Source organism: Calidris pugnax, unplaced genomic scaffold (assembly GCF_001431845.1).
Source record: "Calidris pugnax isolate Ruff unplaced genomic scaffold, ASM143184v1 scaffold70, whole genome shotgun sequence".
Classification (NCBI taxonomy): domain Eukaryota; kingdom Metazoa; phylum Chordata; class Aves; order Charadriiformes; family Scolopacidae; genus Calidris; species Calidris pugnax.
The window spans coordinates 3656416-3671768 of record NW_015090862.1 but is presented as its reverse complement, the minus strand read 5'-3'; the positions used below and the strand labels follow the sequence as shown (position 1 = coordinate 3671768).

General features: G+C 37.8%; 1 protein-coding gene across 1 annotated transcript in view; it reads right to left on the bottom strand.

Annotated features, from left to right (window-relative positions):
- OTUD7A (OTU deubiquitinase 7A) overlaps positions 1-15353 on the bottom strand; it is a 91360-nt gene that overhangs the window by 25854 nt on the left and 50153 nt on the right. Inside the window, exons 6-9 of the mRNA XM_014944614.1 lie at positions 12772-12990; positions 7033-7134; positions 5388-5515; positions 4200-4312 (exon numbers count right to left, since the gene is read on the bottom strand). Coding sequence (XP_014800100.1) covers positions 4200-4312; positions 5388-5515; positions 7033-7134; positions 12772-12990 — 562 coding nt within the window. The remainder of the gene's footprint in view (positions 1-4199; positions 4313-5387; positions 5516-7032; positions 7135-12771; positions 12991-15353) is intronic.

The window sequence follows — 15353 nt, the reverse complement described above, 5'->3', positions numbered from 1 at the left end:
AAAAAAAATGAACAGTAATGGGCCATTTCCCCTTTTTTAAAAAAAAAAAAAAAAAAAAAAAAAGATATATTGAATTGATTAAAGGAGATACCAAATGTGAATGTTTTGAGTTCAAATTTTTACTTCTTAGTCTTTAAAAATAAATTTTTTTTCCTCTGGCAAAACCAATCCACAGTAAGCAGTTTTAAAGGCACATAATAGAAGAGAAAACCTGCATCAACTTTCCCTACATTAGTTTGGTTTGAATGTTATTTTGTATTTAACTGTGTGGGAATGCATGCTTTCTGTGCCGTGTGAGATGCAACCATCTGTCAAATAGGACATACCTTGAATTCAACAAAAACTTATTAAATAAGGGAAAACCTCAATTGCTACAGAGGTACTAGTATTTAATTTTAATATGACATAATTCTGACCCCTCCTTTGCCTTGAGTGTTATCTCTTTATTCTAGAGTCTGTGGGATATTCAGAGTTTTCACATCTGAAAGGCTGGCTGAACTGGCAGATTTCAATCACCACGGCAATTTAATTATTTCCAGCTCACGTTTGGCTAAAGTACAATTTACATTAACTGAAAATAGGCCAGATATAAAGATCTATTTGCCATCAGAAACTTCAGTGAATAAGCAAAAGATATAATGCTATAATTTACCTTTTTCTATCTGTACCCTATAATTGCTGCATACACTGAATAGTTAAAAAAGAATAGCACTCCTATAATAGACAACCAGAACAAATAAAAATAGTTTTAAAGCAATGTCTTTGTTAAATGATCTAAATAAAGTTCTCCACAAGATGAGGGTGTATGAAGGACGAACTAGTTTTGTATGAAGGAATGTGTGTGTATGTGTATTTGTGTTGGAATGCTCTGAATACCTAACCAAGCCCGAAACCTCAGAGATTACAGGCATTCGAGAGGCGCTTCCTGTTTAAATGTTCTGGGTTTTTGCCTTAAATAAAACTCTAATGACACATGGGAAGATTACAGCAATATTCCCTCCTTCTTCCCCATTTAAGATCACTCGACTATACAAATAAGGAGACAGTTAATACTAAATAAGGACACCATCCCCTTTCAAAATGTGTATCAGCTCACACCACGCGATGCAGGTTTCAGCTCTACCGGGTTTTCCAGCCAGAAATGCCAACAGCGACAGGCAGGCCAGCGCAACATGAAGGACTGGGGTGGAATTGGCTCTTCAGAGGGATTGTGACAGTTGGGCTCTTAGCAAGATCAGAGGGTACAAGACGTGTTCCTTTTTTCAAAGCAGTTGCTTCAACTCAGCACCCCTGCTTTTGCTTGGGAATGGTGATAAATGAAACAATTACGTTAATCTCAAATTTATTTTTTACATTTACAGAAGGATGTGCAAATCTGTTTCAAAACAAGAATCTCCTTCATAGTTTATTAGTTTGCCCTGATTCAGTGCTTGGAGGATTTTACATGCTGGAAACAAGAATTTAAGAAAAAGATTTTTCTGCGTCCCTTTTATCTTTTCCTTTTTTTCCAGCTTCCCAGCCTCAGAACGAGAGTGCTCTCAAAGAAGAAATCTTTGAAGATGTAGTGACAATTGCTGATCTCCATTGCATGCAGTTCACTCTGAAAAGTAACTAGAAGGAACGTGCAGGTGAATGAGGCAGCATAATTCCCGACTTAGGCTTGTCACTGAATTCTTTTGAAGCAGATACAACTTCTGACACTTTAGCTGATTTTGACACCAAAGGATAATGTCTCATCCACAATTCAAAGACTAATCTGCAGCCTTTCTTAATACAGCACCTAACTAGAGAACGTAATATACCCCATCTCAAAAATACTAATTTGATATTTCTTTTCCTCTCAAGGACTCTATTTTCAACATGGATACATTAAACTGAGGAAATAATTCATTCTGTCACATTCATTCTGTCTTTGGAATGATTATAAAGAGAAATACATATTCACATGTTTAATAGGCTTTTTTTTTGCCTTATTCCTCTTTCACTGTTTTAAAGGAAACAGTTGTCTATTTAAGCTTACTTTACTTTGATTTGCAAAAAGATAAATGCAAATCATGATGAGAGCACTAAAACCAATTTAAATTAAATCTCTACATAACGGTGATACTCCCTGTTTATGTATCTGGGAACTAAAGGTAAAGGTGGTTGATTGACTGGCAAATGCAACCTTAGAGGGCATCTCTGACTGGTAGATACTGAAACTACATAGACATGAAACAGAATAAGGCCAGAGAAAATTGGTGGTGAATGGCCAAATTTAATAGAAATGTGAATTGAACTGCATTGGAAGACTAAAGCATGTCAATAGGAAAATATCTACAAACATAGGAAACAAATGAGAGAGTAAAATGAAAACCAATCAATTTTTTAGCCTCAAAATAGTAGAAAATGAGACACATCATGGCTGACAATTTTCTAAACAATATCCTCCTGCATTAGTAGAATTATCTATCCTTGACATCACAGGGTTAAAAGGAAAATACAATATTCTTTCAAAGGTCAGAAACTGATTTCCGAATATTTATTGTTCTCCTTGTGTTGTATACGGTAATTTGTCATTTTACTCATCACCACATGCAATTCTCTCCAGCACAAACAGTAGCTAGAGAAAAACATGCACTGAGTAAACAAACACTGAGTACTGTTAGCGATAAACACTAGACACAAAAACTAAAGCTTCTGCATTCTTAAGGCTGGTCAATAATCCTACGCTTTGGGAACAACTGCGCTGAAAGCAAGGGATGGTTTATCCTACCAGCTATTTAAAGCAGATCCTCTGTGTGCATCAGGGGTATTTAAACGTTGAAGATGCTATTTCAACCCGAATTTTTTCATGAATATCTTTCTATCCTTTTTTTCCAATAGCTTCTAAACATCTAAATGAAATGCATGCTGGCAGCAAAGCAGACAGTATTGTATTTTCTCTGACACCATCACATTTTCTTATAATAAGCTAATTGACTAATACCCTACTAATGAGTATTATACAAAGATCAAACACACATGCTAAGCCAGTCTTTAAGAAAAGACACTCTTCCCTAGTTTGCCTGTTAGCACGGGGTAGCAACTGGCAAACATTGCAACTTTGCAGAGTGTAATCAAACTAGCTGCAATCAATCAGCCGTACTCTTACGGAATCAATCTAGATAAACAGCTATGAAATCAGGTAAAAAAAGTATCTGATGTGGTTCTTAGAAATACAGGCATAGCCTATGCAACATCCAACTTTAAACCAAGTCACTATCATCCTAGTAATTTGAAATAAAGACCCCTACAATCTTTAAATACTTCTTGTGTTTGAGAGCATTATTTTTGTTACATGGGCTTAATAAAAGCTTGAATAGTCAAAGAGAGGGCAACTGTTCCTATCAGTACAGTATCAATTATCATATTTTTTAATTTTAAGTTTTTTATAGCTGTTCAAAGATTGAAGTAGCATATTGATTTTTCAGAGGGGTTTAAAAGACTACAAAGTATAACTTAATATTCTACTTTCTGTTTAAAAAGACACTGAATACAAATATTTAATACCAAAAATACTACTTCTTTTCCCCCTGATTGTTTAGGGTTAACAGAATTTTAAGACGAGAAAATTTGAAGAGTTACTTGGTGACTTGCCCTCAAAAAAGATCTCTCTGAAGATTTTCTTTTTGAACTACAAAGCAAAAAAAAGACTGAAATAAATATATGAATATCAGAAGATGGCATTAAAGCTGTGCTAAAGCACAGAAAAGGTCATATCGGGGCACAAACTACTTTCTTCTAGAATGCTATTAGAAGATGAGATGTTATTTTGTCATTCCATGTTTTAGTGAAAGTACCTGAGCAGTGGTTGTCTTTCTGCTAAGTCTTCCTCAAACAAAAAGCTACATATCTTCAGCAAGACGAGGCACTTCATCTCCGTGAAGCTAAATGCTACTGTCAACATGATTGCTCCAAAACCCAAGAAATTAGGATTTATGAAATCCAGACTCTTTTGGATGCAAAGTAACCTTAAGTTAGTGTGGTAACTGTACAATGAAACTTAATAAAAATGCTAAATATTATAATAGGATGTTTAGATAATTCTACCATGCAAAATAATCGCAATCAGTTGAAAAGGCAGTTTGATGGTCCTGTAGACATCTTCATGCATTTGTTCTGTATTGTTTTCCTACTGAGAACAAAACCAAAAAGATTTTGTCATACTCTAAACTTACCCACCACCGGTGCCTCCATTTTTGCTGAAATGTGTACGTGGCTCACTTGATGCCAGTTTAAGCAGTTCGTTCCACTCCCGTTCCCATTCTTCTTCTGTATACACTAAACCTGACTGTGGGAGAAAAGGAAATACCTTTACGATTAGGCTGGTACAAAATGTAAGCAGAGCCTGTAGGAGTATTTACAACTAACTTTGAGCTTCGTACATGATAACAGTTTAAGATCTTGGACCATTACTGGCTCAACATTTCTATTCAAGTGAAAGGATATGAACTTACTAAAAACTGATCTAAATCAGTAACTGTAGACACTGGATTACGTTTCTGGATATGAGGCTGCTGTGGCTAACACAGTGCTGCACCACTGGAGATCCAGTTACTCATACCCACGTGGACTCCTCACAGCTACAGTTAACATGCTTTCCTGCCCGTTTCTGGAGGTTTGCTTTCTTCCCCAGTACGTGGGACTACTCTGAATGCCCTCCTTGGCAGACAGGTGATGTTCTTTCTCTCTGGTCAAGAGCAGAAAGGGTCTATAAATGCTTCTGTGCCCCTGTGCTTTCAGGCAGCCTGCAGCAGCTGAGTCAGTCACAGCTCAGCTCTGTTCTCACCACAAAGAGCAGTCAACAAAAGTCACAAACATTTAGGCATATCCACTTACCACGTTCAGGATTACTCCTGAAATCGGCTTTTCCAGCCACTGCTTAGGCACAGACGTGTTCAGAAAATAATTAATGCTGAAGTACAGCTTTTAATCAACAGTTAAACCAAACTGATGATTTCAGTTAAGACACAATTTCTCAATATTTGGTCACAGCTCTAAGAATTCTAATTTGCCATTCTTGGGAATCTTTCCTAAATGGAGTTTTCTTGGTTTTGTGCATTTCATCCACTCATTTCATAATGCTAGGGATAGCTAAATCGTACATTTAATTTTGAAAAATTAAAATTTTCTACAGGTTCCAAGCTCATCTTAGACTTCTGTAGGCATAAAACTGTGTATATTTATACCCACAAAGCTACAAACACGCTTGCATTCTGATAAAAAAATTCTAAATACAAGTATGTCCCCATGCAAAAATGGAAGCACAGAGAATTTGACAGCAATTAAAACTTTCACACCAAACTTCAGAAGAATGCTTTTGACCCTAAATGGTATTAACAAGCCTGTCTTCGGGCCGCACAGACCTCCTTATTCTGCTGGGTCTGTTGCCATCTCCATCTTCGTTTCAGTGCTTCCCTTTCAGCTCCACTTCTCATCATTGTATAGAGTGCTTTACGTAAAACAAGGTCCCGGTCGTGAAATCCCCACATCCCTAAAGTAGCACAAGACAATATTCAGTTTAAAAGCAGTTACGGTGAAATAGTAAGTACTAATACAATTAATACTGCTCTATTAGCAAAAGAAGCATAGCTTATACATTAAGATTCTCCTTGGCAAATAGTTCACTCATTATTTTTTAGGTTTCTTAAAGAAACAATCAATATAGATAAGCTAATGAACAACAATTCTAACAAAGTTTAAACTTTGATTAAGGAATGACTAAGGATCTGCTTTGTTCCAGTGTTTGCTTGCACACAGCTTCAGTGTAGCTGTCAGCAATGGACTCTTCACTGCTCAGGTCGGGTTTAGCAGTGGTTGCCAGCAGAGCCTGCAGCCACAGGAATGCAAATGACAACTGCAGCACTTCTCTGAGTAATACCAACAGATGATCCCCACACCCAAAGGCCTCCACTCTTTTACACAGCACCATGGTAAATTTCCTTTGGCTTCAACATCCAAATAAAGAGACGGGCATTCAAGCTGATTAGAAGTCTAAAAATACAACCAGCCACAGGCTTTCAAGCTCGTTTTAAGATAATAAAATGTCTTCATGTAGTTGAGAATAGTAACCTACAACATGAGACAGCAGAGCTCTCACCAAGATGTGCCCATAGACAGCTATGTTTCAATTCATATTGTCAGCTGTTGACATTACACAAGTTTATTTAAGACTTTGCAAGTCAAAATACTCCAAACATTTGCTGTGAATAATATACAATTCCTCCTAATTAAAGATGGACAAAGATAAAAGGATCTTCAGAAACAGCAAAAACTCTTTTCCTACTACTTCTTTCAAAAAGAAGAGTCTATTCAAAATACTGAAAATCCTAGTGTTTTTAAAACGTCACCTTTTGGAGTTCCACTGGTGGAAGATTTTAGCAACTGCAACAAAAATAAAAGTTTCCTCCTAATAGGTTAGGATATAGAAGGCATATCAAGGACTTTCAGCTTCGCACATTTCCAGTTATTTGATTTGAAGACAGGCTTCAAAGATCTTGTATTAATGACTAATTAATCAACTGGAAATTATTTTAATTCACTCCAAACTCTTTTTCCCACAAACTTAAACTCTACGAGGAACCACCAGGGCTAATAGCTAGATATTGCATTCCTGAAAAAGACAGGAAGAGAACTGTTTAACAAAAGGCAGCAAATTAATGCAATTCCTTGCCCACAATGAGGGCAATCCTGCAGAAGCACCTGGAATTTGCCTGTTCCAGAGCTGTTAGGTTGGACTCTGTAAGGAAAATGCAAATCAATGGTGTTTATGATATATGGATTTCGACACTGTTCCAATTATAGTTCTATAACCTGGAAAAAATTTTACCTTCATCCCTCAAGTATACCTAAAGCAAACAATACTTAAGTGAAATTTGAAGACTATATTGCTCCAGAACCAGGCTTTTAGTGAAAGTCTTTGCATCCTGTGTGTTTCTGAGCTTTTGCTGGGGATAGAGGAAAGTGGTAAATATTTTTGGCAGAAGGTTGCGTGTACAGACTCGCCCTTACCTAAAGATGCAGCATGCAAGAGGCAGTTTCCATCACCTGTTGTAGCCAAGGGAAGAAGACGTTTGCAGCTTGTGCACACTGTGGACCACCAATTTAGTCGTCCTGAAAAGAAAGCATCTATTACAATGATGGAGTAGATATTAAGAGGATGCATACGTGTTCGAGGCATACTGCAATCACGTGTAACATTAATGATGAACATCCTTTTCTGCCAAATAAACTGAGGTGTAATGTCAGAGTTGAAAACTGAAAAGATTAGAAATAAGAGGCAGGTAAACTTTATCTATTTGCTAAATGTATTTGGAATAAGAAGGGAGAACCAGTAATTAATTGGCATCTCCTATTCTCATATGCTGCATTCAGGGATGGATTTCCGATAAGTTTGTTGCCTAAATACCATTATCAGTCTTGGTATCAGTTCCCAAATATAATTGACATCAGCCTCCCATCACAGATGACAGATTATCTTACAGTAATAAAGTCTCAAAAGACAAAAGTAATATGCATGTGGTAATCAAGATATGTTACTGTTTATTAAGTAAAGTACTATTGTTTCAATTAGACTGATTGTTTCAACAGCTGATTCTCCTCTCAATTACCTTAGTGTAAATCATGTTTAGTCCTACTAAAATCAACAGCTACACTACCAGAGAATTACAATGAGACCAAATGCATAGCCCATACTCTAGGATAGCATGGGGCTTCTCTCTCTGACAACATTTAGAGAACCACTTATCTTTCATTGGTACATGAAGCATAATTTACAGATTATAAACCAGAGATGGATTATGAAAAAGACTGACAAGAAGGCAGATATTTGACACATCTAGATGAAGCAAATGAAGCCATGAAGAGTATCAGTGCCAAAGCCAACAGTGGAAGTACATCATTCCGGGCACACAGGTTGCCACGTGGTAGCTCCCTAAGTGTTAAGTCTTGGTTAAATGGTCATGTGAACATTTCTAATATAAAGAAAGAGAACGTGACTAATTGTATAACATCTTTGGGAATAAGGAAGAGGAGATGATTAACAATGATGAGTAGAGCTGGTGTATTTCCCAAGACTTTTGGAAAGTCTGTGGGTAATGTACAATATTGGATAATTGAATGAGTAATGCAATAGGCAGCCTGTGGTGACTCCACTGCTTTGTTTGTCCTCTGCTGCAGACATTTTCTCCTCCAATTCCTTTAACTTGCAAACTGAGAGGAAATAGAGTCTATATATTTGTACAGTCAGTCTTGCATTTAAGGTTAAATCCACAAAGCAGAAGTAAGTTCCAAGAAATGAAAAAAACTTTTCTCCGTTAATGTGTTTTCATTACAAAATTGTACTGAAGATTATTTGTAACGGCAGGGAATACATATTGTGCAAAAAAATAGTATAACAATGTTTTAACATATGCCCCTAATTACTTGTTCCTGGTACTAAAAACCATGTAATTAAATTTAGTCAGTATGAGTTGAGAATTACTATACAGTAAAGGTAAAGCTGCACAGCAGATCTATAACTAAGCATACTTGGTAATCCTCCAATGATTTCAGCAGCTAGTTTGTAAATACCCAACATTTCAGATGAGGCTTATTGAGTTCTAAATTAAATATGCATTAAAGAAGCTTAATTTAAAGCGCTATTGGACAGCCTTTAGGAAAGATAAATCTGAAATAACAAGTTACAGTTTTTAGTAACTCCTGTGTCTGTGGGCTATGAAATAACAACTTGCCACCTGCTTTTTGCAGAATGTTTTGGTGGTATCACATTCAGTACCTGAGTTATACCAAGGTGCTGCGTAAAGCACAGCTACCAGACCTGAAAGAGACAGCCCTTAGGACGTAAGGGAATAGGGAGTGGTATTGCTTTGCAGATTAACTGGCAGCTATTGGTAATAAATGTCAAAGTCTGGTGTTTACGAATCTTTTCAATAACAGGAGGTTTCTATAGAAGTGATCTGCTTTCAAGCAGATTATGCAAAAACCATTTGTGGGCTTGGTTAACATCACAAAGCTTATGGCTGACTAAAAAATTAGCAGAAATGCACTGGATTATAATAAAAAAAGTGGTGTATTTTCATTTTTCAAATCTAGTGGTTATGGTGGATCACTTTAGGGAAACAACAGGAGAGCGGAGCTTAAATGAAAACTGGAAACAGTTCTGCCTTGGGCTTATTTCTGTCTGCTTTGGTAAGATAATCTTTATGGACAAACTGAATCCATTTCTTAAGGTACAGCTTGCTGACACAAGCTTGGTTTCCTTCAGAAATCAGGCTAAACCCAGCCTTTCTTTCATTTCCAGAAATCCACCTGTCATCCATCCTCCAAGATAAAGAAGTCAGAAAATAACATACTCAACTTCCAAAGCAAGTCTAGTTCTGCACATTCCATATATTCTCAAAAGCAAGGGTTCACCCTATGCACCCCCTCGCTCCCCTCTGGAACCCACCAATTACTACTCTGGGGCATGTGGAACCCCCTGGCTGAGTCACCAGAGGGTTACTCAGCCCCCTCAGAATGGACAGACAATTAGCAATGGGTGCAGAACCTCAAATCCAGATTTCAGCAGAGCTGGGACTACACTTTATGTGTTTCTTACATGACAAGCTAAGAGGATTTGTTTGTTTATTTTTAGTTCTAGTCCTTTCATACAGTAGATGTGTACTTGAAAGTACTGGCATGAAGAAAATTACAAGAACAGATTTTCTACATGGGCTTATATTAATCATTCAGTGACCATTTTTTGAATAAGTGAATAAATAAAGCATTTACCAATACACTTTCTGTACTTCAAAGAAAGGACCTTCATGTAGAAGCTCCCTCTGTTAGTCTAGATGATGAAATCAGCTTCACAGTAGCATCTGCGAGGCTGTTCTTATTTATGGATGTCCTTGAAATGTATGTTGAGCTGTGCATGTAGAAATAAGTAGAACTGAGCAATCAAGTAAATGCTTCTCTTTTAGCCTGATGCTTAAGCAACACAGGCTGTCACAGATGCTACAGACCACAATGCAAATCAAGGATCATAAAATGAGATGGCACAGAGATATATGACAAGGCCTAACTGGCTGCTGCAAACCAGTACCCAGCAGTTATCTGCAGGGAACCACAGATCCAGTATTACCCGTTTTCTCCATTTGTTTCTTTCATAACCTGAGACAGATGTTTTTCTATGACATTATTACATTTCATCCTACTCTGATACAATATTTGTCATTCATATTAGAACTGACTTACACAAGGATGCATTTCAAAGCTTGGAAATCAGGAAATTAATACAGTTCTCTTCTAATTATGATGGTTGCAATCCCAGCACCCTGCATATACCGTGTGAAAATCCCTTAGAAATTCTGGGATAAGAAAATGTTTCTACAACCTGAAAAGGCATCAATTTTTCTTAAACAAATCTTAATTTCTAAGTCTGAAATCAAACATTTTGGTGGATTTGTTTTTGGGGATGTGAAACCCAAGCTTAACAACATAGTACTGTTTATTTTGCTTGTAGCTGTATGAAATGCAGAACACAGAAAGAAAAGTATAGGAAAGCAGTATTCTTGAAAGGTCATACAGTTTACTTTTTATTTTTGTATTTAATTATATTTCAGCAATGCAACAGAAACTTCTTTTGTTTTCATTAAAAACACAGTGTTAAACCAACCGTTCTCCTGCCTATACTACGGTTTCTGAACTCATTGATAGTGCAGAAGCAGCGTTCATAATATCTCTCTTTGTGTCAGCCTACACATAACACCATGCGGGGGAACACGTGCATATAAAGAAAATCAACTTGCTGCAGCAAAATATTTAAAAATTACAGAATTCCTTTCACACAGATTTCATTTAATGTTACCACCACCTGAGGCTATCCCTATCGCTGAAGAAGCACACTGATTACTGCAGGAGCACAGACATCAGGCCCCACGTGACTTACAAGCCAACCTCATTCTAATTCAGGCCATTTTTGTTTGTAAGACACACAAAACCATAAAATGCTGTTGTGAATGTGGCGAGTTCTGTGCTCCACAAGAAATATTCAGAAAGCAATGACACAGAGAGGTTAGATTGCAGCAGCAAGTGAATCCCCCTGCCGTTATCTGGGCTTCTCCTTCATCACCTCACGCAGCACCGCGAGCGACCGGGGAAAAGAGCTCCGAGTTCTGTACAGGTAGGATGCAAATGAAACATCCTTTCACATGTAGATGTAATGGCACCAAGTGCCTAAACATATAAAAAAGAGAATATAAACACCTTACAGGCTCTTAGAGACATCCAGACATGCAGCCACTTCAGCCAACACCTGCAACGGTCTGTTAACAGCAATTTTGCTCTCCTGAGCTATGCTTTGAGAGTAGGAAGCTACTCTGTTCCTAATAAAGTTCCTCCTCCTTTTGCCTAACCAGCTTCTTTCTGGTTTGTTTGGGGTTTTTTCCCCCTCATTTATCTTGAAATTCATGCCCTTAAACCCCAGCACACACCTCTCTTCCTTTAACACTAACCCCAGCCTTAGCCACAGAAGCTACTGTCCTTTGTGAGGATGGGTTTGCTTTGAACTGCATTCCAGGCCCTTCACAGGGAATGCACTTTAGCTGTTAATTTTTATGTCACTGACTAAACCATAGTCAAACTGGGCCCTCTGTTGGTAGGAGACAGTAAAATGTCTAATGCTAAAGGACTTCAAATTCACTCTCTTCATTTCAGACAAGATGATGTCTAAAATAGGCAGGAAATAAAAGTAAACTGAATATCTTTTCCATCTTAAATAGAGACAAAAGGTCAGTTTACACGAAGCCTTACATGGTTTTCTTAAACATTCACTGAAGAACTGTTTCTCAGGAAGTTCCAGTTTATTTGGATGAAATGCTTACAGCAGTAAACTAAGTCTACAGAGGCTAGAGGAACACCTGCCGTCGCAACCATAAGCACTTCAAATGCTCAAAACACCCTCCCCTCTCCAGGAGGCAAGGGGCTCTGAGGAGGAAGGGACTTCTCCAGTGTGAGTCAAGTTATCGCCCTTCAAGTTACCAGCTTTACATAATCAACAGAAAAAAGCAACTGCCTATTTGGTATTCCACAGGCAGCCATGAAATCTGATTTTGTAAGTCCTTTATACCACCAGAGTTGGGCATTTCACTATATAGGTATTTTTGGTTTGTGGTTCATTAATACACTCACTATTTCATAAGGTATAGATACTATTTTTAATTACATTTCTCTGTATCTTTCAAAACTGACCTAAGACTTCAAACTACTAATAAATCTGAAATGAAATTACTTTTAACTTTCTACACTTTTTGCCAATGGCAAAAGAATTACTTTAAAATGATTTAGTTTCTTATTAAAAAAATAATCAGTACAAAAATACTTATTTTAAAACTGTTTTCTCAAGCTGGAACAGAACGTGAAGATGTTTCCTTTGTTAGTCGTTGCAATGTAATTTCCTCATGAGAAGTGGAAGTACCAACCCCTTCCAACCACCCGCACTCTTCTCTATTGCATGACTTCTCCATCAGTCCTCCTTTCCTTCCTCCCTTCAATTTCTTTGTCTTATTAAGTAAATTTGACAGTTTATAACATTTTAAAAGCAATAGATCATCAAGGTACGTGTCATTTTGCAAAGAGTGCAGTATTTGCTTTACTCTCTGTCATTTATCACCCAAGCAGGATGCAAAAGCTCCAGAAATGAAGTGTGATTAGAGATGCTCACTCAAATGTCAGGGTGCCCAGCTGCTGACACCCCAAGCACTGACCCACCTGCTTGCTCCAAAGCAACCATTGTTGCCTGCTCAATTAAGTCACGTTCAATGAAGCTTCGGAAATCTTCGCTGTACACGCTAAGGTCTGGTAGCTGGAATGTGTAGATGGGCATCTCCAAAGGGAACTGCTCATTGCTGCACTCGTTTGCTACATGGGATCGGGCCAGGGAGACTATGGCTGAGCTGGCGTGAGAAATGCCTCTGGAGAGACGCTTTTCTGCGGAGAGAGCAAAGAGATGTTACAGCCTATAACACTACATAAAAGGCCAGTCAACACCAAGTCTGGTAAAAGCCTGTTAATTTCACTTGGGAATGTATGCCACTTCTTATTTGCTACCTTTTTTGGGCTTATTTCCCTACTATAAAAGACTGCTTAGCTCTTACCATGGATTCCTCCAGCAAGTCATAGGAATTTCACTTAACTTCTAACAAAATAGATAACCAGTAAAAGTAACAAGATATGAAAGACAAGTATTTCTATAAAGAAATTTGTAATGTATCCTCAGTTTCCAAAGATGCATTGGAAGAATCATTTACTGGTAGAGAGATGATAATCAATTGATATTTTGAACTCTTAAGTTGATTACTTGTGAATCAAAAAATCCAGCATTCTACAATCACTTCATATTGAACATGTCATACTGTTTTAATCTCAGAACAATCTACCTGAAAAGCAATTTTAACATCATTATGCTGAATTGAAGAGAAACTCAGTTTATATGCCTATATGTTTTCTAAAATCCTGATCCAAGGAACAATGCACAGTTCAAATAGAATGATGACATTGAAAAGCCTGGTACAAAAGAATGCGTCATTTCATCAAAACAACTATGAGCTAATATCTTATAATTTATTGAACGTCTCTGTGGACAAATGCTACATAAGGAACAGTAAAGGGTCATAAAATAAGCATTAGAATGTTAAGAAAGGGACAAAATATTTTTATCATATAATTTTATTTTACTGATTGGCTTCATTTCCAATATCAGCAAATGGGTAACAGATACTCTTCAAGTGCTTAAACCATGAACCATTCAGTTAAAACTGATATTTTCTCTCTGTTTAGCGTCTGCCCTGTGCTCCTGTTTATATTGTTAAAAACTGAAACGAGTTTTTTGTAACTGCTTAAAATGTATGTTCATCAAACATTACTAGTCTTCCCTCAGAAGTTTAACAGTTCCTTCCTGCACCCCGCTGTACGCCCCGTGGAGCCGCGGTACCACCGCTGCTCTCTGCTTCTGACTCACCCTCCTCGGGGCTCCTACCGAACGGTGCTCTCTCAGCCGCCCTTCAAAAGGGGGATTATCTTAAATTAATACTAGAAACCTCCTGGGCATTTTACTGAGTTTTATTAGTGAGTTGGCAGCAGGTTTACAGAGTGTCTTACATTTCTGAATATGCAAAAAGCTTCCTGGTGGGATTTCGATAATGTTAATTAGATAATATATTCATTGATTTTCCTTAGAAATTGATACCTTGTTGTACTGGAAGTTTTTTCTTAAAAACTATTTGGTGCAACTTCACTTCCGTAGTTTCATAAATACTACCATAAAGTAGTTTTTACTTATCAACTCCTCAAACATGTACAATGCTTTATCAAAATAAAAGAAGTTCCTGCACTTCTGTGCCTTCAGAAATCAACAAACTTACTTAAATGGAGCTTGTCACTTGATGGTGCTTTTAAAACATCAAACTGACTAACAGCTACTAAAAAATTTTTCCTGGACTTTGTGAACTTTTGTTTCTGTAATGGATCAACATTTTTCTACTTTTAAGAGCTAAACTGCACTCCCGAAAATATCCTAAACCAGGGAGAGTAGGAGAAGGTTTGACTACACATGCATTTCTCTCTTCTCCGTGTACATCTCAGCTAAATCACTTTTAACCAGGGGGACTGAAGTATAGGATAGCATCTCCGTTTGACATCCTCTTGCCTCCCACCACAGCCCAGCCCTCCCCATTGGCTGCATGCTCTGCTCCCAGCACGTGGTCCATAACAAGACCTTCCTTTCCCTTCTTGGCTCCTCCCTGAACATCCTCATTGCTCCAGTTTCACAGTATGGTCAGAGATGCCTCTCGAATCATTAACATTATGCATCGAATTGAGGGGAAAATTACCATCAGTCCAGGCCTTTAAATCTGGATGGACCTGACACTACCTACTACACCCACTAAAATACCAAATGGCCATTTCAGTGTAAACTGGGCAGTTTAATAACATGGAATTTTCATGTGAGCTATATCCCATTGAGGATGAAGGAACACGAGGTAATGGGCACAAACTTGAACATAAGAAGTTCCATCTAAACATCAGAAGGAACTTCTTCGAGGGTGGCAGAGCCCTGGAACAGGCTGCCCAGGGAGGTGGAGGAGTCTCCATCACTGGAGACATTCAAAACCCACCTGGACACGTTCCTATGCAACCCACGGTAGGTGGACCTGCTTTGGCAGGGGGGTTGGACTAGATGATCCCCAGAGGTCCCTTCCAAACCCATACCACTCTGTGACTGTGACACAATTTCATCAACTACAGTGTGCTACTCTTCCTCCCTTAATTTGTATTCAGTGCTTTTAAGAAGT